We start from the raw sequence: 24781 nt of genomic DNA, 5'->3' as shown, positions 1-24781 counted from the left end.
GCGTCGGGCTCTGTGCTGACAGCTAGGAGCCTGGAGCCTGCTTCAGATTCTGTGTTTCCCTCTCTCTCTCTCTCTCTGCCCCTCCACCACTTGTTGTCTGTCTGTCTGTCTGTCTGTCTGTCTGTCTCTCTCTCTCTCTCAAAAATAAATCAACATTAAAAAAATTTAGAATGTGCCACAAATATATTTGTGTCTGTAAAAATCATTACCTTATGGAAAGAGTCCAAACAGAGCTCATCAACCCCAGGTGAAATGGTGTCCACCCTCTCCTGAGCCTAGAAAATAGAGGCCTACAAACAGACATGGGCTCACAAGTTCAAGGCCTGAGTGAAACCAAGCAGTTTCCAGGGAAGGGAACATTTTCACTGATGCTCTTCAATTACTGATACACTGCCACTTATGGACTGTCTCTGAACTTTAAGAAAGATGATGATCATTTTTCATGAGCTGCTAGTTTTTGAGTTTCTGGTTGGGCTGGATTTAAATTACCAGGGTAATAGAGCTTCCCCAACAAATGTAATGGGCAGGTTTTCAGCACTGCTCAAAATATGGTCAAGGGTGACACCATCCACATCACCTGGGAGCTGTTAAAAATGTATAGTCTCCGTTCCCACCCCAGCTGAGGGTGGAGCCCAGCAGTGTGAGGTTGAATGCCCCTCCAGGTGATTCTGATACACAGAAAAGTTCAAGAAGCATGAGCCACCCATCCTTTCTCCCCTCCTCCTTTAGTTTGGACAAAGTGTGGCAATGTTCCCAGGTAAATGGTAGATTTCCCAGCCTCCCCTACAATATTAAGGGAGGCCGATGAATATATATGTGGAAGCAACTGGAAGAAGCATCTAAGAGAATAGTTTCGAGGGACGCTGGCTTAGCTGGCAGGTGAGGTCCCTTTGCCCCTTGCCCTTTTGTCTGCTTCCTGCCTGAACTGTGGACATGAGCACCAGCCCTTCGACTGCCATCTTGGTCCCTGAGGAAGCCTCATGGAAAACTGCACTAAAAACTCAGAAGCCTAAAGGCAGGAGTCTTTTCCCAGTAACAAGATCACAAAGCAGCCATACCAGCCATGGCTTTCTTTCCTCCAGAATTCCTCAATCCAAGAGAGAAATAAAACTAACTTTTATAAATGTTTCCTACACCTGCTTGTGGTTTTTCACTTGTGTGTCATCAAAGGACCAACCATGGAAATGGAAACATGTTTCCAGGGACTACTGGGAGACTTGCCCATGAACCAATGTCCAGCTTGCATTCCTGGCCCCCATCCCTTCTTCCATGTACAACTATTTGTAAAGTCAATTAAGTAAAAACTGATTAAGCTCTGTAGAAAATGAGCAAGGGTGTTTGTTGTCTTTTCCCTTACCGGGTTTATAAAGATGAGAAAATAGCACACTCCTTGAAGAAAAGAGAAACAGGAAAAAACAAAACAAACAATGGCATTCTGAAATCCACGGTTGACCGGTAAAAAAGTAAGAATCCTCTTACAAACAAAAGGTGTATTTTACCGATGATAAGATCATCGTGCTTTTTTTTTTTTATGGCCAACTGAATAACCATCTTGCCCACTTGTAAGCAGTAGGAGGCAGGAGGCAGGAACTATGACCAGAGTTTTCATGACTGGATTCCCAGGTGCCTGGCACAAGGTTTGGGCTCAGTAAGGATTTGTTGAATAAATGAAGAATGAGTGACTAGATGGATTAATAATACCAATCATTTCATACGTATACTGATCCTTCCACTTATCACATGAGTTTTCGGTGAATGGCCTCCAGGAATGGAGGGTAAATGTTTGTCACACTGTCCCATTCCTCAAAGATTCAATGACTGAGAGATAACTCCAGAACTATAGACAGAACATCGCCATAGGCCTGGTAGCCCACTCCCAGCACTACGTGTCACCTTGGTCACATCATTTGACCTTTGCGTTATACAAATTAAGAAAGCTGAAGGAAATGAGTCTCAGCGTGCCAACCCCAGCTGATCCCATCAATTTAGGAATCCAGAAGAAACCTTAGTGTCTGGAAATAACCTCTAGTCTCACTTCTTAAAGGTTTGTTTACAATGATTTTTATTATTATTTTTAATGAGCTAATACAAGGTCACGGGGAATCCTGGGGATGTGGTTATTTATGACCTCGGGTGCATGTGCTACTTCACAAATAGGCACACCCCTTTCACTAATTATTTCCAATAAAACAGAAGGTCAAAAATCAGCATCAGGAGATAACACAACACAGTGGAGGCTGTTAAAAGTAACTACTCCCAAAATGAGCATCATAAAATACATCATGAACTGGGAACAGTTTCGCTCAACGAAGGAGAGCTTCATCCTTCTACTCTCCAAGGATGCCATCGGTAGTTTCTCCAGGTGGAATGCAAAATGCAAAAGAAGTGCCTGGCCAGATATGCTGTGCATGATCCCCGCCCCCCACCCCCAATGACCTGCCACAGAGACTATTTTTAAAGACGCATTTATCTCAGCAGTAATGACTGCACTTGAGAAGTGGCCGGGTACCAGTGCCAGGCAATTCTTCAAGAGGAAAGGCTGCAGGGCATGGCTGCACCCTTTACAAAGGCTTACGTGATGGATGAGACGGGAATTGCCCTTGGTTGGTTAGGTGGTCAGTTGAAGGAGCCATAAAGGTAATACAGAAGTGACCCCCAAATAATGGCAGCCACCTCAACACTCAAAAACGAATCAGATGTTAAATGTGCAAGATCCATTTTCACTAGAAATGCAGACGCTAACTGCTTTGTAAATTTCTTAACCGGCAGCTGCTCATTAAATTGTATCCCATTGAAGAATAATGTTACAAGGGATGTGACCACCTCCAGTTTACAGTGGAAAGTATATTACAGCTATGTTACATGGGGCTTCTCATTATCAACGTAGCATTTACGTTAGGTAGCTCTTGTAAAACACAGAGAAACGTTAATCCACAATAGTATGTTTATATATTTGGGGGAATCAGGGTATCAAATCAGCGTTAAGATGTCTTCCTTCCCTGGGCAGGAAAAAAAGAATAGTGAAGAAAGAGGTAGGGGACAAGAGAAGCAGAGTAAACATTTTAACCATTAAAACTGATCTCAGTTCCAGGGTAGAAAGGTTTCATAATATTTACTCTTTCCTTCAGTTGACCTGTTTGTTACTCCAGAGAATAACAGAAAGATGGCCTGAAGCTATCGTGGGGCCCAAGCGTTTCTCTAAATCTGACAAAACACTCCATGCGGTCATCATTATCCTGTTTAAATTTTTGGAGATTTCTGGTAGGGAACATATGACATTCGCAGCACTGAGAACACTGGAAATCAACTTAAACAACAAGTTCTTGCAAACTGATACTCTCCTGGCCTCGGCCAGTTCACCCCCAGGGGCATGAGCTCATAGCTCACCGTCCTTCCATGCTAGACAGTTCTGGTGTCCGAAACGTTCCTTTCCTGTGTTGTCAAGACTTCAGTCTATTGCTGATCTTTGTCCAAAGCAGTATTTTCCTAGGTTCCCCACCCCGGTTCATGCTCCAAACGGGTCTCAGGAAAGAGTTCTGTTGGAACACGGAAGGGAAACATCTTTGACATCCACTACATTCCCTAATTCCCATGCCAGTGACATCTGTTTCAAAAGTCCTGAACCGGGACACGTAGCACAGATTTCTCCTGCCATGATAACAAACACGGATCGTGTTTTACAGTTGAAAGAAACAGAAAGAATTTACGCTTTGGAGAACTATGGCTACACTTCCCTCCCTCAATCGCCCCTGTTGTCCGCTGCATTTTATTCTCGTCTCCAAAGGGAGGGCCAGGAACCCCTTCTCACACTGTTTCCGGGTGAGCAGCCACGTCAAATGCCGGGGCCCACGTTGGCGAACTTGAGTTTCACAAGTGATCTGTGTAAGAGAGAAAAGTATCTACTCCACCTACACGAAGACAGCGCCTGGGTTAAATGAACTGTACAACGTGAGTTTGCCGAGTGCATCCTCCTGACAGCGAGTTAAATGGCTATAAGATATTGTGCTTGCATTTCATTCAATCAGACCCAATTTCCTGGGACCTCAAACGCCAACTCCCCCAAAATATGGCTAAAATTCTGGCAAATATCTGCAGATACCACTTCCGCAAATTAAATCCGAATATAGTTATGTACAAAGTTAGTTTACAGGATACCTAAGTCTCTTTGAATAGATCGAAGCAGGAATAAATAGCATCCTTAAATTTACCATTTGATCATCATGGGAAACTTAGGACACCTAGTGGGAGGTGAGTAGATTTCTATAGATATTGCTCAAATATTTGGTTTTCTATATTAGAGTATCTTCAATGCTATTGTGCCAATTTTCAAATGGAACATATGACCGGTGACACTTTTCAGTGCAAAAATATAAGTATCCTGTTTTTCAAGCCCACTATTTATATGACTCTAATTTCCTGGCAAGTCAGTTTGCTAGGTCATTGGGCTCCAAGGAACTTTACGGAGGAGGAGCTTAAATGTTTCTCACCCTCAAATTCATTCTGAAATGCAAATAAGTCCTCGCACCTCCCCATTGGGGAACACACACTCCTTGGTCAGCGTGTGCACCCTCTGGAAGGTGTTATCCCTCTTCCCCTGCTCTGGGCTGGGGAGACCTGAAGCCAAGAACACAGCTCTGGGATTATAAAGGTGATTCAGGACACCCCCAAGTCAGTCACCTGAGTTACAAGCATATTGACAGCTGAAATGGATCCTAAACTAGGAGTCCCAAAATCGACTTCTCCTCCTGAGTTCGCCAGACAGTGTCCTCTGGACAGTGACAGACAGGAAGCGTGGGCGCATCGAAGGTTCCTGGATAAGATTCTTCGAACATTTTCTTTCCCCAGAGGGTGTTCACATCAGGACCTGTTCTCGGGTCTCTGGCAGTCGAAGAGCGATCAGGCCACCCCCGACAAGAGAGGCAGCAGCCAGAAGGATGGGGACCACTATGGTTATCCCAACAAAAGAAGCAAAGATGGTGTTTCCCAGGATGGCTCCAAATTTGCATAATCCATTGAGGATGCCAAAGGCCGTGGCCCTGTAAAAGAAGAAGAAAGTAAGTCATCGTGAAAGTCAAACCAGACTTCCTTAGATGAGCGGGACCATGGGTCCTTTCTTTTCCTTGTTGTGAGAGAAGGTATAGTGAAGGTGTGGAAGGGAACTTTTTTCCTAAACAGGAAGCATTCTCATTTAAATCAAATGTGGAAATACAGAACAACATAATGATGCAAACTTATATAACTCCACCACTAAAAGGCGATCACCACTATTCACATCCTGCAGTGTTTCCTTAAAACTTCTTTCTCTTTTCTAACGTTATCTCTTTTTGAAATTGTCACAGGTAGTACATGCAAACCGTGAAACACTGAAACAAATGGAGAGAATGAGGCGGAAAGGATCAGCGTTCCTCCTTAATAACACCCGGACCCTCTTGTGGCAGACACTGCTGGGTGTCCCTAAATAGCATTTCTCCAAATATAGACTACATTTCCCAGACTCCCTTGCTGCAGAGTCTGGCCATGTGACTAAGTTTTAGCCAATGGGATGTAGGTGCAAGTGGCAGCTCCCGAGAAATTTCCTTAAGAGGTGTCGTGAGTGGTACTTTTTGCTCTCTTCCCTTCCATTTCTCTTCCTTCCTCCCTTCCCACTTCCTGGAATGGAGATGGTCTTCTCTTGGACCCTGGCAGAGCTCATGAAAGGGATTAAGAGAGCCTGCAGTGCCTGTTCTGGACTTCTACAGGAGAGAAAAAGGAAATGTCTGTCTTCCTAAGGCTGCATTTTTTTGAGATTTCTGTCACCCATGGCAAAGCCTAATCCTAATTATTATCCCTCAGTCACACTTCTGAGGGGTAACTATTATATATTTAAGTTCATTTATTTATTCATTTATTTAGTAATCTCTACCCTCAACGTGGGGCTCAAACTCAAGACCCCGTGATCAAGAGCTGTGGGTTCCACTGACAGAGTGGTAACTCTTAGGAACCATCTACCCTTTCTTGACTCCGTCTGTACACAGAGACTATATTTCCAGCACCGTCTTCCTTCACCTGAAGTAAAATAGTTCTTTTATTAATATATTTCATACCACAGGTTTATCAAGAAGGTGCCTACATTTTTGTACCTTAAATTCTTTTTATAATTTTTAATCATTTTGTGGATAACTAGCCCCTCAGTCCCAATCTTCTGGTTTTCAGAAGTTTCTTGGGTATTTTCACATGCATATTTTTCCAAATGAAATTTCCAAAGTTGTCCCAAGTTTCCAGAGGGAGGGGGAAAATAGCTCATTGAATTTTGAATGGACTCTTTGAAGTTAGAAGAAAACTAAAGAAGATTTGAAAGATTTGTAAGATTAAATCTACTTAGAATTTCATAAGGTATATCTTAACATATATGTAAGTCTCCTGTTCTATCTCTCAGTAAAGCTGTATGGTTTTTTCCACATACAGCCCAGGGAAGAACTGACCTCTGGTTGGTAGTGAAACCTAAGTGTTTCACTTTTCTTAACAAATTGATTCCTAGATATTTTATGATTTCTTCTATTATTAAATGGAATTCAATTTTGTTTTTGAATTTGGTGATATATTTGTAAATTCCATATGCAGCTAAGTTACTTTTATTATTGACCACTTTATCAAATTATTTTATTGTTTGTAGCAGTCTCTTTAGTTAATTGTCTTGAGTTTCCTGGATGTAAAATCATATATTGTTGATATAAGGATAATTTTTCCTCCTCTTATTTTTTGTAAAGCTTAGAAAGCTCTTTGGTTCAGGGGAGGGGGGCTCCAAATATGGGATGCTATCCATATTCCAACACTTCTGTCACCCATTTGGAGAATATCATTAAGACATTTTGCAGAATTTCATTCACCTGCCTTCCATATCACTTCACACTCCTTTTTTTTTTTAATATGAAATTTATTGTCACACTGGTTTCTATCCAACACCCAGTGCTCATCCCCACAGGTGGCCTCCTCAATGCCCATCACCTACCCTCCCCTCCCTCCCACCCCCCATCAACCCTCAGTTTATTCTCAGTTTTTAAGAGTCTCTTATGGTTTGGCTCCCCCTCTTCACACTCCTTTGTGACCACAGGACCACTTACCTGCTACCCTTCAAACTCACAACTCCTTCTCCATAACGAGAAATAACTACTACGTAATGGCCTTGACCCTACGCCTTTAAACTAGGACTCTTCTCATATGGCTTGCACAAAATAAAAGTAAATGCTGGGCTTCCCTACCACGTTCTCTGCACATGCCCTAGACCATCATGCCTCATCCCTACCTTTATCTTCCCTTACTTCTCATCCACCTTTTGTTTATCTAGTTCCCCAACTTTGTCCCATATCTCCCAACAGAGGCCTATTCTCACCTCTCTTTGGATTGCATGACACATACGGTGTCACCCTCATTCCTCTCTCCTGAACATGGTTCGCACCTGTCCTTTGTATCTAGCCACCCACCCCACCCTATCAGGCTTTAGCCTGCTCATCTCCATGCCTCTGCTGGCCCCCCTACAGGAGAAACTCAACAGCTTAAGAGATGCTTTGCTCACAAAACACCCGGAAGACCAAGATGGCAGCAACGGAGGATCTTGGAACGGGTAGACCTCTGGCCACAGAAGTCCAAACAGCTCCCAGAGGGAAGCCCAGGGAAGAACTGACCTCTGGTTGGTAGGATATAGTTCCACCGTGATCACATCCAGAGCATTCCAGGCGGCAATGCTGGTCCCACAGAACAGGCACTGCCAGCCAATCATCTCAGACTCGCTGTTGCCGAAAAACAGGAAGAAGCAGCAGACCGCGGAGATCAGCATGGAGCCACCTACAGGGGGAGGTCAAGGGCAGAAGAAAAAAATGAAGACAAGACTGTCACCCACCAGTCTTTCCCCTTCTCCCACCTTCACAGGTGCAGCCTGTGCAACAGGTCTATCTCTACACGGAGAAAGCACAGCTTGAGGCCCCAAACATGGTGCTCCTGTCATGGTTGCAGAGCCTTCTGCTTGGGTCATGTCACCAGAGTTAGCCCCCGAGAAGGATTTTGAAATCCTCATGCTGTGGTGCTGCCCAGCCCAGAATTACTGGGGATGAGCCAGAGGGGGCCCTAGTTGAAAATCTATGTCCCAGACATTGTTCTGGGTGCCTGAGATACATGAGTATCAAAACCACCTCATGGAGCTTACCTGCTATTGAGAGCATAACCATCAATGGGCTGCCGAAGAAAACCTGAAAGGCCGGCTGTTAATTCTTCATTTATTCCCATCTCCGGCCCAGATATCTGACCTGCCCTTCTCAGCCCTGCCCTGTGCCCTGAGAAGCTACCCCCAGAGACTGCATACCTTGTCAGCTGGGAGCGGAGAGGGGTTGGAGTATTTCTTCCCAATTCCCATCCCATTTATAAGCCCCATTTTGGTGATGGCTGCAGCCCCCACAGGACTATGGTTCCTTCCAGGAGACTCCACCTCCATGGTTCCAGTTCTCACTGGGCTATTTTTTTCCCTGTAACCCTAGAGGCGGAAACTGCTGCCACTTCTGCTAGCATCCGGGTGCCTCATCTCCCTTATTTGTTCCCATAGCCCTGCCCACCCCTCTAAAAGTCACATCCCATCAATAAAGTCTCTTCACTAGAACTCTCTGGGATGGCTTCTTTTTCCCACCAGCACTCTGGCTGATCCAGCTAATGATAAGAGGTCCCACTGAAAGAAGGCTGTGTCAAACCATGCCCAAATCCAACCTGCCCAGCCCAGCCCAGAAGAGCTTGGGAAGTGTGGAGTAGACGCACAGCATAGACCAGGGGTCTGGCTGGAAATGCAGTGAGAATGGTTAGCAGAAAGAAAGAAAGCCGCTTGCAAATTACCAGCTGGGAAACAGGCCAAGGCGCCCCACCAGGCAACCGGGGGTGGGGGGGAGGTGGGGGTGGGGAAGACAGGTCCTCCAGTTGCCAAGAAGCCATGTTGGGGGCCTGGTCTCACCAACAAGTGCCTCCTGGGGGGCCTCTGCCTGGAATCTCACACTCAGACCTGGAGCTGTGAAGATTGAGGCCAAACCCTGCTGATGAGCGGGGACATGGTAAGCATCGCCTGGGTTCTGCTGATTCTGGGAAGGGGTAGGGCTGTGAGCAGGTCACCTTGTAATCTCTTTCCAAACAGCGAGGAAGGAGACAAACATCTACTTGAGAACCCTATCATCTAAACGCATGCCTCCCTCAAAGTGGCCAGCCATGGCACCTGGCTTACAATAAATGTTGACAGCTGTTTGTTGAATACAAAATATGACCGTCAAATGAATCAAGTGATAGTTGAGGAACTGGCCTCTCATCTATGTTAGGTAATCCTACCGTAGATCCCTGTGGCCCGCTATAGATCCTTGGTTAATTCTCATTTCACTTGTGATTGAGAGGCCTGAGTTCAAATCCCTGCTTCCCCTGCGTGACACTGAGCAAGTCTCATAACCTCTCTGTGCTGCCTCACTTTCCCCATCTGTAAAGTGTGGGCAAAAACAGTACCTACCTCACAGGTTTATTTCGAGTGTTAAATATGTTAATATTAACAAAATGCTTGGCACAAAGCCTGACCTATAATACGTGCTTCGTAAGTGTTCGTTAAATGAACTTTCTAGTTTCTGTCTCTCTCTCCCAATAGATCATTTGCTCTGTGAGCATAAGGACAGTGTCTGTCTCAATTACCGCCGTGTTCTCATTGTCTACTGCACAGCCTGGGAGAGAGTATGCGCCGCATAAATTATTGCTTATTGAATGAATACACGAGGACTAACGGTCTCATCAGGAAAACTTCTACCCTTGTTAACAAGACGCTAGTTCAGCCCAGGAAACAGCACAGCATCACAAACAGGACAAACTCTGCCCTCGCAGATTCTGCAGGGAATTTGAGGAAATAGCCATTTCCTTTCATGGAAAGGCTATTTCAAAACAGGTCACCCACACGCCATTGAGACATTTATTGAGGATCTACTGCTGCGCACTGATAATATCACAGTTGGTCCACGGCATGCCAGGCTTTCTACTAAAGATCAAAGAAAGAACGGTCTGAGCTCTCAACAGAACCAGAGAAACAAAATACAGATGCTAATAAGAGAGTAGAACATAGGGGAGCCTGGGTGGCTCGGTTGGTGAAGCACCTGACTTCCACCCAGGTCATGATCTCATGGTTCATGGGTTCAAGCCCTGCACCGGGCTCAGTGCTGACAGCTCAGAGCCTGGAGTCTGACTCGAATTCTGTGTCTCCCTTTTTCTCTCTGCCCCTCCCCTGTTTGCACCCTCTCTCTCTATCTCTCAAAAATAAATAAACTTTTAATAAAATTTTTTTTAAAATAAATTTTTTTAAAAAAACATGTAGAACATAAAGAATGAGAAATATTAGTTCCAGTTATCCAATTTGGGGAGCATGCCAGAAATCAGTTTTGATCTGGGGTACATTCACAGTGCTAAGGAGAGCTTCAGTAGCGGTGAAGGGGATGTCTGCTCTCTCGCTGTCCTGCCTTCTCCCCGGGGCCCAACCTTCCCGCTGTCTCCATTGGGGAACATGTGCCTGCTCTGGGCAGTAAGCCACGCCCCTGCACATGGGCACCCACCCCATTCCTCACAGGCCCTGCCTTCCCAAAGACGTCCCGGGCTACCCCAGGCATCAACCTCAGGATTCACTATTCAGCCTGGGACTCAAGAGGCCAGCGGCAGAAGGGCAGAAATGTCACATGCCTATGCTCACGTGCCTTATCTCATTGGAGCAAACAGAGGTAGTACTTTAACAACTGTGTAATATAAGCTCGCAGAAGGAAAGGAAGGTGTGCAGACTCATAAAGAGAATGTTGGCCAAGATGGTCACCTGACTCCCAGCCACTGGTCTTATGCATGGTGTAGCCCCTTCCTCAGAAAAGCTTGGGCATTGTCAGAGTTAGCAAACATTGTCCTTCCCTCAGGGGACTCGGGTCTAACCAGTACACAGCAGACAGCTCAATCTTCCAGGCCTAGAGATGACCCTATCCTCACCACACACTTAAAAAGCTGAACTCATGCTGGGGCGCCTGGGGGGGCTCAGTCGGTCAAGCGTCTAACTCTCAGTTTCGGCTCAGGCCATGATCTCATGGTTCATGAGTTCAACTGACATCGGGCTCTGAGCTGACAGTGCAGAGCCTGCTTGGGATTCTCTCTCTCTCTGTGTCTCTCTCTGTCCCTCCCCAACTCCTGCTGTCTCTGTCTCTCTCAAAATAGATAAACTTAAAAAAGAAAAAGCTGAAATCACAGCCATGTCTTGTGCTTACCCTTCCAAATATCTATGCTCCTCTATAACAACAATATTCAATATGAGCCCAACGTCAGGAAAAGATTCCCTTGCCAAGATCTACCTGATTGATTTGTTCTTCTCTGACAAAACGACGTGACTTATTTTCTTTGCCTTTGAACTCCACTGCTAGGGAGCTGGTATTAATTTTCCTGATCAGCTGCAACCCTAGAGCAGACCCTTCACGACATGTGAATCCGTGTGTTGTTCTGGTCCCCACCCTGGGCTGACAATATATATATTCTAATGTATGTTTTTCCTGGCCCTGGGTGTGTACTTTTTGGTTCTTGTTTCTGTAGCAAACTTCTGGGGATCCTGGTGCAGTGAAGCAAAGTACGTGAATGCTGCCACCATTTTTAAGGACCATCTGTGCACCAAGCACTGTGAGATCCTCTGGCTACACGATGTGCCAGCCAGGTACAGTTACTGATAAGGAAACTGAGGCCTGGAGAAATAAAGGAGCATTTCCAAAGTCAAATAAGCCTCAGGAGGACTCCAACACAATGCTGTCCATCTCCAAAGCCCAAGTGTTAACACTACTAAATAATAATAAGTAATGCAATTTATTTTAAAGCCTGCAAATGAATCGATGTTCATCTAAAAGCACTTTATATATTTTTCTGACAATAATCATACACAGTGGGTAGAGCGGATATATTTAATATCCTTACTGAAGTGCTAATACCATGACTGTCAAAGAATCGCTCAGTCAGGAAATTAAAGAGGACTCCCTGACCTGGACCGTGGGTCTCAAACTATCTCCGTGGAGTCCTGGGGTTTTGGAAACATGCCTGCCCCCTTGGCTCCTACACCAGCAGATGCCATCTCATCTGTTTGGTTTCCGGTGGGAGGTTTCTTCAAGAAAAAGAAAAAAACTCTGCTTCTTTATTACGCCTGAAAGCCATCGTCCTTACCTACTGGAGGAGAGGCGGCATGCCCGACTACTCACCGATCATCTTGAGTCTTCCAACTTTGTCCATGAGCAGAGCAGAAATGATGTTCCCAGGCAACACAGACAGACTGCCAAGGAAGCTGACGAGGTAAATCAGGAAGTCATTATCTTGCTCAAAGTCCATGTGGCAGCCTTCTTTCTGCTTCAGAAAGGTGCTGTTGATAAACCGGCAGTTGATGAACTTATGCTCGTAGAGGTCTGGGGAGAGAAGGAAACCTTTGGTTCGTGGCAAGTGGATGGGGGGCTGGGGAGAGATGGGGCAGAGGAAGGGATGAAGTCACGCCCCTTCCATGGGCAGACTGCCACAAACCTCTGGCAATCAGACAGTCTCAAAGTCAAGGCCACATGTGGCCAGGTATGAATGAAGAGAGGAAACTCTAAAAATGTAAGGACGGCTTCAACTTCCTATAAGGAAAATGTAAGGAACACTCACTGAGAGATATGCCTGAATATGTCATCTCTCAGGCTACAGAACAGCCTGTTTCTATCAATGAGATGACACCAAGGTCCAAGGCTACCAGCTTATTGGAAGCAGAAGACAAGAGTATTCCGTCCAGGGACACCTGGGTGGCTCAGTTGGTTAAGTATCCGACTTTGGCTCAGGTCATGATCTCGTGGTCCGTGAGTTCAAGCCCCATGTCGGGCTCTGTGCTGACAGCTCAGAGCCTGGAGGCTCCTTCGGATTCTGTGCCTCCCTCTCTCTCTGCCCCTCCCCAGCTCGTCTTCTCTCTCTCAAAAATAAATAAACATTAAAAAAATTTTTAAAAAGAGAGAGAATTAGGTCCAGAGCCCACGCAGAAACCTGAACATTCTTCAAAAGAAAAACCATCTGCTCAGTGGTGTCCAGGATGGGAAGCAGGGGGTGGTGATTATGGAGAGCATAGAGGATTTTTAGGGCAGTAAAAATACTCTATATGGCATGGTAATGATGAATATATGCCATCATCCATTTGTCCAAGCCCATAAAATGCTCAACACCAAGAGTGATCCCTACTGTCAACTCTGGACTTGAGATGATCCTGATATACCAGTACAGGTTCATCAATGGTAACAAATGCACCCCTCTCGTAGGGGGATGTTGATAATCTGGGAGGGGGGTGGGGCAGGAGCTACATGGAAATCTCTGTACCTTCTTTCCAATTTCATTGTAAACCTAAATCATGTCCAAAAACATAAAGTCTTTAAAAAGTATAAACCATTTGCTTTAAAACTAGTTCCCAAGTCTTCCGGCACCTTCTACCACCAACTGTTCTTGCAGAAAGATCGCCTACGTGGGCTCTCAGGAAACCTGCCTTTCGGGAACCGGCTCTGCTGTTGACCCTCTTTAACCTTCCCAAACTCCCTCCTACAAAATTAGAAAATTACACCTGATTATCTCCATCACTTCCCAGCCCACCAACATTTCATGACTACAGGTGTTCTCAGAAATCCCCATGTAAGAGGATGCAAACAAGGAGGCAACGTTAAAGCTTGAAAGAAGAGGGGCGCATTGTGGTTCAGTTGATTAAGTGTCCAACTCTTGGTTTCAACTCAGGTCATGATCTCATGGTTCGTGAGCTCGAGCCCCGCATTGGGCGCTGTGCTGACAGGGTGGAGCCTGCTTGGTATTCTCTCTCTTTCCCTCTCTCTCTCTGCTGCTCCCCTGATTGTACTCATGCTCTCTCTCGCTCTCTCTCTGTCTTTCTCTCAAAACAAATAAACTTAAAAAAGTTTCTTCTTGAAAGAAAAAACTAAAAGATTCGTCAGGTTTTAATGACAAATAGGAAATGTATAGCTCTCATTTTTTTTAAGTTCAGGCTAAAAAAATAATTTAGGAAGGTAAATCTCATAATGGATTATTTAGAGACTGAGGGATATTCGGAGGCCAGACATTGAACCTTTTGAGGCTGACCTGATAGAAGAAAAAGATGTTCTTGCATAAACCCTGGTGCTGATGCCAGGGAGAACGCACTGATATGGCATGATGCATGGAGTTCCGTGACAAGATGACAGACTTCAGAGCCAAACGACTAAGGAATAAATCCAAGCTCCCTGTGGCCTTGGGCAAGATGCGTAATCCTGGGTTTCCTCGGCTATAAGATGGGAATAATCGTGCATTTCTCACTGGAGACAATGTAGGTGGAGTCCCTGGTAAAACTCAGGTAGTTTACCTACATCCCAACTTGACCTGGTATGTTAACGTATGATGTACTAAAAGTAACAAGGAGAGGTGGCCTGGTGGGATTTTGTGAACTTTTTTTTAATCACGGAAATCAGAAATGGTGCGATTTTAAAATATTCTTATCATCTCACTTCATGCACAAACCTTGAAAACCTACAATTTTTCCTTTTCCTTCATTATTGTGAGAACATGACTCTTGCATTTTGCAAGATTCAAATTCTGCGAGGTCTTCAAGAGCACCCCGTGTACATAAAATGCAGCCTTCCTGGAACCCTGGGTTTTCATCTGTGCCTTATTTTTTAATGTTGTTTATTTACTTTTTAATTATTTTTTTGGGTGTATCTTGTTTTATTTAACAAAGCCTCTGTCAGTTAATATTAAAGACAATTCCAGATGTTCTTTACACATGTATAATTTCTCATATACGTAATTACAACTGTATTTGCTAGCACAGTTCAATAGTAATATGATGTGAACAACTTACATAAATTTAAATGTTCTAGTAGCCACATTAAAAAAAGTAAAAGAATCAAGTAAAATTACATTTTTTAAAATACTTCATTGTCAAGTTAGCTAACATACGATATATATGGTGTAGCCTTGGCTTTGGGAGTAGGTTCCCGTGATTCATCACTTACATACAACACCAATGCTCATCCTAACAAGTGCCCTCCTCAATGCCCAACACCCATTTTCCCCACCCCCCAAGCCTCCCGCCCCCATGAACCCTCAGTTTGTTCTCTGTATTTAAGAATTTCTTGTGGTTTGCCTCCCTCTCTGTTTTTATCTTATTTTTCCTTCCCTTTCCCTATGATCACCTGTTAAGTTTCTCAAATTCCACAAATGAGTGAAAATATACGATATCTGTCTTTTTCTGACTGACTTATTTCACTTAGCATAATACCTTCCAGTTCCATCCATGTTGTTGCAAATGGCAAGATTTCATTCTTTTTCATCACCGAGTAATACTCCATTGTGTGTGTGTGTGTGTGTGTGTGTGTGTGTGTGTGTCTGTACATATCACATCTTCTTTATCCATTCATTTTGAGAGAGAGAGAGAGAGAGAGAGCATGTGTGAGCAGGGGGAGGGGGCAGAGAGAGAGGGAGAGAGAGAATCCCAAGCAGGCTGTCAGAATGTAAAGGGCTTAATTTCATGAACTGTGAGATCATGACCTGAGGCGAAATCAAGAGCAGGACACTCAACCGACTGAGCCATCCACGCACCCCTCATCTGTGTTATATTTTGTTCCTGCTGAGGACCTGTAGCACATATCATCAGTCTCCTCGAGACTAGAGCGCTCACCCAAACTTTTGTTTCTTGCTTCACGTGCAATAAAACATGCAGACAAAATAAATGCATCGGCAAAGACTGTGCAACTAATCCATGCCATACCTAGGGTGAGAACCCATTTTTCCAACCTGAGTGAGACTCAGTAGTCACATCTGTAAATACCTTGCTACCGACCCCTAAAGCTTATGACTGAGACTATCGTGTCTTAGATAAGACTAGTCCAAGACCCTTGACCCAGCGCGCCCACACCACCCATGTCCTTACCTGTGTTGTAGAAGGTGGTTGATTCAATGGTGCAGTTTTTGAAATAGGTATCAGTAGATGTAACATCTTGAAAATAGCACTCATCAAAGAATGTGTCCTCAAAGAGTACGTGTTTAAAGTACATCTTTGTGAACCTGTGGGAAAGACATTAGCCCCTGAGTGATTCAACCAGGCAGAAAGAAGCCTTGAGACCAAAATCAAAAGCACAGCAAGGCAGAAAATGGAGAACTTCAAACCAAAGGTGCTGAAACATGGAGTGTTTTTCCATTTCTTTGTGTCTTCTTCAATTTATTTCATAAGCTTTCTGTACTTTTCAGCATTCGGATCTTATATGTAGGAGAATCACTGAGTTCTACTCCTGAAACCAAGACTACATTGTATGTTAACTAACTTGAATTTAAATAATAATAATTTTTTTTTAAAGATCATTTGGGGCACCTGGGTGGCTCAGTAGGTTGAGTGTCAGTTAAGTGACCGACTTCAGCTCAGGTCATGATCCCACCATTCCTGAGTTTGAGCCCCGCATCGGGCTCTGTGCTGACAGCTAGGAGCCTGGAGCTTGCTTTAGATTCTGTGTCTCCCTCTGCCATTCCCCTGCTCGCATCTGTCTCTCTCAAAAATAAACATTAAATTTTTTTTTAATTTTTTTTTCAACGTTTATTTATTTTTGGGACAGAGAGAGACAGAGCATGAACGGGGGAGGGGCAGAGAGAGAGGGAGACACAGAATCGGAAACAGGCTCCAGGCTCTGAGCCATCAGCCCAGAGCCCGACGCGGGGCTCGAACTCACGGACCGCGAGATCGTGACCTGGCTGAAGTCGGATGCTTAACCGACTGCGCCACCCAGGCACCCCAACATTAAATTTTTTTTAATTAAATAAAATTAAAATTAAAAAAAAAAAAAAGATCACTTGCTTCAGTGACTCTCAATCCTGCCCGTATATCAGAATCATTGGAAGGCTTGTTAACAATGGCTGGTTACATAATTTGTGGGGTCCAGAGTAAAATGAAAATGCTGGCCCTATGTTCAGAAAGTAAGAAAAAAATGCCTTTAAATGTACTAAAATAATATAAAGCTTTTCCTTTTTACTACGGTCTCTCCCTCTCCCTTCTCCTGATTTGTCCTGGTAGGTTTTTTTTTTTACTTGACTAATGTTATTCTAAATAAAGAAACATTTAGAACTTTTTTTAAAAAGGACTAAAACATTATTTTTGACCTAGACTAGTCCCTGTTCCTTAGCTGGTGTTTATAAAGGCAGGAGGGCAGCAGGAGTGAGGAAGCTGGTGCCTACACCCAGTAGATACAGGATCTTCTACAGCACCTGGTGATTCCCAATATGGTCACGGACTTTATGCATCAGACTCATTGACATGTGGGATAGTGTGAGATGAAAATATTGATAAAATGTCACTCTAAGCGGAGCTTTAAGAACATGCAGTTCCCTCAGCTGGTCTTAGTAGGTTTGGAAGCAATAGATTTGGGAGGAACTGAGTGTCTTCATTTTAAAGATTTCCCCAACCAAGATCTGGAGGGACAGGCACTCTCATTCACACGGTTGGTAGAATATAATTGGTGTAGCCTCCTTGGGGAGCAGTTTTGCAAAATTTTAAGTGTGTAATCGCTTTGACCTAGAAATCCCGCCTTGAAGAATTTATCCTACGGTTTGCCTCCCTCTCCGTTTGAAACTAGTTTTTCCCCTTCCCTTCCCTCAATGGTCCTCCATTAAGTTTCTCAAGTTCCACATATGGGTGAAAACATATGATATCTGTCTTTCCCTGACTGACTTATTTCACTTGGCGTAATACCATAAGAGACTCTTGAATGCAGAGAACAAACTGAGGGTTGATGGGGGGGTGGGCAGGGGTGAGGGGAAAATGGGTGATGGGCATTGAGGAGGGCACTTGTTGGGATGAGCACTGGGTGTTGTATTTAGGTGATGAATCACTGGAATCTACCCCCAAAACCAAGAGCACACTGTATACACTATACGTTAACTAACTTGACAATAAATTAAAATGAGAGAAAGAAAGAAAGAAAGAAAGAAAGAGAAATAAATTATCCTACCTATACCTGCACATACATTCAAAGAGAAGCATTCACTGATGCTCACTGTAACATCTTTTTTTTTCTTTTTGAGAGAGAGAGAGAGAGAGAGAGAGAGAGAAAACATGAGCATGAGTCGGGGGAGGGGCAGAGGGAGAGAGAAACTCTTAACCAGGCTGCATGCTCATTGTGGAGCCCAACTTGGGGCTCAATCTCACAACCATGAGATCATGACCTCAGCCAAAACCAACAGTCAGACGCTTAAGCGACTGAGCCACCCAGCCACCCTGCAACATTTCTTTTTTAAAAAAAATTGTTTTTAACATTTATTTACTTTTGAGACACGGAGCATGAGCAGGGAAGGGGCAGAGAGGGAAACACAGAATCTGAAGCAGGCTCCAGGCTCTGAGCTGTCAGCACAGAGCTCAATGCGGGGCTCAAACCCACAAACTGTGAGATCATGACCTGAGCTGCAGTCGGACGCTTAACGGACTGAGCCACCCAGGAGCCCCATAACATTTCTTATAAGAATTGATTACTAGAAGGATGATGGGTACGTAGGTAGGTAGGTAGACAGATAAACAGATAGATACCACACAGTGGAATCACATGTGGCTGTTACAGTTATTAGGTAGATCTGTATGTCTTAATATGGAATAATCTTCAAGGTATATTGTTAACTGAAAAAAAAAATCAAGTGCAATATAGTGTCTCTAGCATGTGAGCGTTCCCGTAAGAAAAGATATGGTACATCACCTCTGACGCATAGAATATATCCAAAAAGTTGCACAAGAAACTGGTAGGTGTGGTTGGCCCTAGGGAGGTGCAATGGGGGTCAGGAATGAGATAATGTCAATCCTTCCTTTATACCACACATATACACACTTGTCACTTAAAAACGAAACAATAAGGGGGAAGCATCTACGTGACTCTGAGATGCAGCCACATTTGGAAGTACTGCTCTAGTCCAACTCCTTACTAGGAAAAAACTATCTTACATTCAAAAACGTGGACTAGGGGCGCCTGGGTGGCTCAGTCGATTAAGCATCCGACTTCGGCTCAGGTCACGATCTCACGGTCCGTGAGTTCGAGCCCCGTGTCGGGCTCTGTGCTGACAGCTCAGAACCTGGAGCCTGTTTCAGATTCTGTGTCTCCCTCTCTCTCTGACCCTCCCCCATTCATGCTCTGTCTCTGTCTCAAAAATAAATAAACATTAAAAAGAATTTTTTTTTAAACAAAAAACATGGACTGACATATATGAACTAACTTCTTCCTCTGCTGGGCCTTTCCCAAGCTCAGTCAAACATGTAAGCTAGAAGCCTTGGATGTGATTTGTGGAGAATTACAACCCATTCATTCATTTGTCTATTCATGTATTTATACACTCAGTCTCCAGCAAAACTTAACTTAGCATGGTATTAGGTGCTACGAATACAGAGAGGAAAGACATGGTCCCTGCCTTCAAGTCCAATTGGAGAACAAGCCAAGCAAACAGACAACACACAATACAGTGGGAATCACAGTGACAGAGGTAGCACAGGCTGCTGAGACTCATTGTTCCCCTTCAGGGCCCCCACATAATTCAGTCCATGACCACGTATGATGACCAGTTCCCCTTTTCCTTCACGCTATATTGTATTTTGCTAACAGCCCTAATCTAGATTCACCTGTCGCTAGCTTCTGCAAAACGACCCCCACCCAGTAAGAAGGCCTGAGCGTGTGCTTCTCAAAGAGAGGTCCCCGGACCTCTTGCAACAGAACACAACAGAAGACTGCTGTGAAAGATGCTGTCTCCTATATGCCTAGACCACTTGAACCAGAATCACCAGAGGCAGAGGCCAAATTACTTTGTACAATGTTTCATAGGGTCAGATGTGCTACAGACTTTTAAACAGGGGCCTCCAAAGGCTATCACTGAACTCTTCAGGTTTCCACGGAGAAATGAATCCATAAGCCTTTTGTTACAGGAAGATGCCTTTGATTTCAAAATTAATGTGATTCGTATGCTGGATATGTTTACTCAGGAAAGCTATTCCTGGAGCCTGTCTCAGGTCTTTGCCTTTCTTAATATATCCTTCTCTTTAATATAGTAATAAGCTGCTGATGTGGCCTTCAGATATATTTTAATGTTCTGGCGAGGGTGGGTGAGGGAGCAGAGCCATAATTCATAATGGGCCTGACGCAAGCAGACCTTAAAATGTATCTCCAAGTGAGTTATAAAAAGCCAAAGTTATAAAGAAAGAGATAAAAGGAGAAAGGGCCATGGCATATTTTATGAGTCTTTATATAAATCATCCCCTATCTCTAATTTATATACTGAACTGGTCCAAGATTCTTCATACAGGAGAGTTAAAAGGCTGAAAGTTTGCCCAAGTATCTTATGGAACTTGTCCTGTAAGAAAACAGGATCCGTTGGCAATCCAGAGTCCATGGCAGAATTATTACTACAAACACTTTATGTCAATGGTTAGTCTACCAAAGGATCTAAACTGTGCCCAAAACTGTATCAATTTAGTCACGTGTTTTACCTGATGGCATCCTCAAGAAACTCAGTCTAATTAAAGAGATAAACAAGGAAACTAATCATTAAAATTTAGTGTGATAATGATCAAGATAGAGGTATGTCATAAGATATTTCAAAGGGAGCACTTTTCAGGGAGAATATTTCAGGGAGAATATAAACAATGGGCACAGTTCTCCAAAGCTTCTGCACATATACCCTATTATACCATAAGCCTTCCAGGTACAGTAAAATGAAACAGAATGGTCAAGAAAGGAACTGGAATTCTAGTCTCTCACACATTGTCTCATGTCAGGTCCTAATCTGATGTAAAGCAGAGTGTAAACAAGGGAATCGTTGGCTTCAGAAAATATATGCTTGGACCTAGTTTGCTTAAAGAATGGAGGAAACTGAAAATGCTGCCTGAACTCCCTATGTAATTTCCCAAATTCCCCAAATGTAGTCATCAGGCTTTTTCCCCACCTCTGATACCATTCTCCAGAAAATGAAGAGTAGGGTCCCAACTTTCAGAGCTTAATCACCAAGAGGTCTCGGGCAAGTCTTTTCTCCTCTCTAAGCTCGCATTTAAAAATCTTTAAAACAGGGGTATGGAGGAGGTGTTTCTTCCCAGCTCCATATGGTTCTATAAATGAGAAGGGCCTTAACTGTGTGTTGCCTGAGAGGAAATGAAAGATATGGCCTAGGATATGGTCATCTTACTTCTCCACATTATGAAAATATGCTTTCACGGAGAATAGGAAGATATTTATGGAAGGAAATACTGGTGCCAATGTCAACCAAATAGTCTCTAAAAACACATACTTATGCCTCAGTGAATCTGCCAGTAAACCCAATCTCCTTGCTTCCACTTCTTTCTGCACTCAAGGCCAACCAAGTGCTGAAATCGCAAGAACTCATCCTGTCTCTTTTACAAAGATCCTAGCATGTGTATAGCATTTGGGAATAAAATCTTAAACGGAATGACAAAAGTAGAATATAGGGGGGCACCTGGGTGACTCCGTCGGTTCAGCTCCCAACTCTTGATCGTGGCTCAGGTCATGAGCTCACAGTTCATAAGACTGAGCCCCACGCTGGACTCTGTGCTGACAGCTGGAGCTTGCTTAGGATTCTCTCTCCCCCTCTCTCTCTGCCCCTCCCCCAATCACATGGTCTCTCTCTCTCTCTCTCTCTCCCCCCCCCCCTCAAAATAAATAAACTGTTAAAAAGTAGAATATAGGAGTGTTGCCTGGGTGGCTCAGTCAGTTATGTGTCTGACTCTTGATTTCAGCTCAGGTCATGATCTCACAGTTTGTGAGTTTGAGCCCCACATTGGGCTCTTCACTGACAGTGTGGAACCTGCTTGGGATTCTCTGTCTACGTATGTCTTGCCCCTCCCCTCCCTCTCAAAAGTAAATAAATAAACATTTTTTTTTAAGTAGACTATAGAGTCACCTGGGTGGCTCAGTCAGTTAAGCAACTGACTTTGGCTCAGGTCATGATCTCACGGCTCATGAGTTCAAGCCCCATGTCAGACTCTGTTCTTACAGCTTGGAGCCTGGAGCCTGCTTTGGATTCTGTGTCTCCCTCTCTCTCTGCTCTTCCCCTACTCATTCTCTGTTTCTCAAAGATATTTTTTAAGTAAAAAGTAGAATATAGGGGAAAAAAAGAAATAACAAAGATAAAAGCAATTATTAATTTGCAAGAGACAAAAGTAGAACAACTTCATACACAAATAAAGTTATAAACATCCTAAATAAAATATTAATTTAAACACACTAAAATATGGAAAGGACTAAAATTCCTTCAACTGGTAAATGGATGAAAATGTAGTAACACATTCATACCATGGACTAGTACTCTGCCATAAAATAAACTGCTAAATGTGCAATGACATGGATAGAGCTCAAGTACATAATGCTAAGTGCAAAAAATAAATGAATTAAAAGCTTCATATTACAAAATTCCATTTATGTGACAAAGAGATCATTGGCTGCCAGGGACTGGAGGTGGAGTAAGGATTGACTGCAAAGTGGCATGAGGAAATCTGGGGAGTAACGAATCTATTCTGTATTTGGATTGACTGTATGCACTTGGCAAGCTCACAGAACTGTACTGTAAAAAGGGCAAATTTTACTGTATATAAATTATACCCCAATAAAAAGGAAGTCAAAACAAATTTCTAAGGTAATAATAGCTACCCAAAAAACTGAAACCAAGCACAAATATTAGATCAACTCAACACTCCCATATCCCGTAAATGCTAGCAAAAGAGGAGATGTACCCATTTCTTTAAAAAGTCTCTACTGTCCTACATAAGATATCTGACTTTCAACCAAAAATTACAAGATACACAAAGAGGCAAGAACAAAACATTATGTCAAAACAAAGTAATATTACAAAAACAGAAATAAAGTGGTGCCTTAGGTGTTTGAGTTGGTTAAGTGACTCTTGATTTTGGCTCAGGTCATGGTATCACAGTGGGGAGAGGGAGCCCCACGTTGGGCTTCATTCTGGGCATGAAGCCTGCTTAAGATTCTCTTTCAGGGTGCCTGGATGGCTCAGTCAGTTAAGCATCCAACTCTTGGTTTCAGCTCAGGTCATGATCTCATGGTTCATGAGTTCGAGCCCCACATCAGCTCTGTGCTGACAGTGTGGAGCCTGCTTGGGATTCTCTCTCTCTCCCTCTCTCTCTGCCCCTCCCTACCCCCCTCTCTCTCTCTCAAAAAAAAAATAAATAAACTTAAAAAAGAAGATTCTCTCCTCTCCTTCTGCCCCTCCGCCCTGCCCCCACTGTTTGCACATTCTCTGTCTGTCTCAAAATAAATAAACAAATAAAAACAAATATATTTTATATATATATATATATATATATATATATATATATATGTAATATCATTGCTGGAATTATCATTTAATTTAAAATAACCAGAATTAACATATTAAAGCCCTAACAGAAAAGGTGGATAACATGCATACATGATGGAGAATTCTATCACAAAGAGGTAAACTATTAGAAAGAATCAAATAGAAATGCTAGAAATTTTTTTAAAACAGTACAACAGATTAAGAGTACCCTTAATGGACTCATCAGGGACTCATCATATTCAAGGAAGGAATTACATAGCTTGTATATAACTCAAGGGAAATTACCAAAACTAAAACATAAAGAGAAAAATAAAGGGGAAACCCCAGAAAAGAGAATTCAGAGACTTGGGGAAACTATCAAACAATCTAACGTAAGTGCAATTGGAATTTCAGAAAGAAAAGAGAGAAAAAATTTGGCATAGGACCTATTTGAAGAGATAATGGCTAAAAATTTTCCTAAATTAATGAAACAGGCCAAACCACAACTCCAAGAAACTCATAGAACCTCAAGCAGAAACTCATAGAACCTCAAATATTATCAACTTACATTTGAAACTTGGATCTTCATAAAGAAATGAAGACCTCTAGAAATGGCTAAATTATAGGGATATATAAAAAACATCTTTTTTTCTTTTTTAAGTCACTATAAATGATAATTGAGTGTCTAATGTAAAAATAGGGGGTGCCTGGGTGGCTCTGTTGGTTAAGCATCTGACTCCTGATTTCAGCTCAGGTCATGATCTCACAGTTCGTGTTTTTGAGCCCTGCATCAGGCTTTGTGCTGAAAGCATGGAGCCTGCTTGGGATTCTCTCTGTCTCTCTGTCTCTCTCTCTCTCTCTCTCTCTCTCTCTGTCTCTCTCTCTCTCCCTCTCTCTCTCCCTCTCTCTCTCTCTCTCTCCCTCTCCCTGTATGCTCCCCAGTTCACATGTTCTCATTCTCTCCCTCCGTCTCTCTCTCCCTCTCTCTCACAAAATATTGTGCGCCCTAGCATATGTAAAAGTAAACTGCATGACAGTAGCATAAAACATGACAGAAAATGACAGTGTTCTATTGAAAAGCTCTCACATGACGTGTGAAGTTAATATATTATTTGAAGATAGTGATTAATGAAAGATATATATTGTAAGCTCAAGGCAACCACTCAATTTTTTTAAAAGAGGAATAAATAATAAGCTGGTAGTGAAGGTAAAACAGAATTATGAAAATAATATAAAACAGAGCAGGAAACAGTAAAAAAAAAGAGAATAGACAAAACAGTAACAATATGATAGAAAAAGTGGGACTATATGCTATCTATAAGGAACCTACTTAACTCTAAAAACATAATGAAAGAAAAAAATGGAAACAGTAAATACCAATCAGAAGAATCCTGGAGATTCAGATAAAGTAAACTTAGAGCAAGGAATATTA

General features: G+C 43.1%; 1 protein-coding gene across 2 annotated transcripts in view; it reads right to left on the bottom strand.

Moving 5' to 3' along the window:
- Nucleotides 1–2045: 2045 nt before the first annotated feature.
- SV2B (synaptic vesicle glycoprotein 2B) overlaps nucleotides 2046–24781 on the bottom strand; it is a 191276-nt gene continuing 168540 nt past the window's right edge. For both annotated transcript variants that reach the window (XM_043554753.1, XM_043554754.1), the window contains exons 10-13: nucleotides 15962–16095; nucleotides 12243–12443; nucleotides 7662–7821; nucleotides 2046–5036 (exon numbers count right to left, since the gene is read on the bottom strand). In XM_043554753.1, coding sequence (XP_043410688.1) covers nucleotides 4853–5036; nucleotides 7662–7821; nucleotides 12243–12443; nucleotides 15962–16095 — 679 coding nt within the window. In that variant the 3' untranslated portion in view covers nucleotides 2046–4852. The remainder of the gene's footprint in view (nucleotides 5037–7661; nucleotides 7822–12242; nucleotides 12444–15961; nucleotides 16096–24781) is intronic.

Source organism: Prionailurus bengalensis, chromosome B3 (assembly GCF_016509475.1).
Source record: "Prionailurus bengalensis isolate Pbe53 chromosome B3, Fcat_Pben_1.1_paternal_pri, whole genome shotgun sequence".
In the NCBI taxonomy this organism is placed as follows: domain Eukaryota; kingdom Metazoa; phylum Chordata; class Mammalia; order Carnivora; family Felidae; genus Prionailurus; species Prionailurus bengalensis.
The sequence above is the reverse complement of the archived record's forward strand: the minus strand, read 5'-3'. Positions and strand labels throughout refer to the sequence as shown.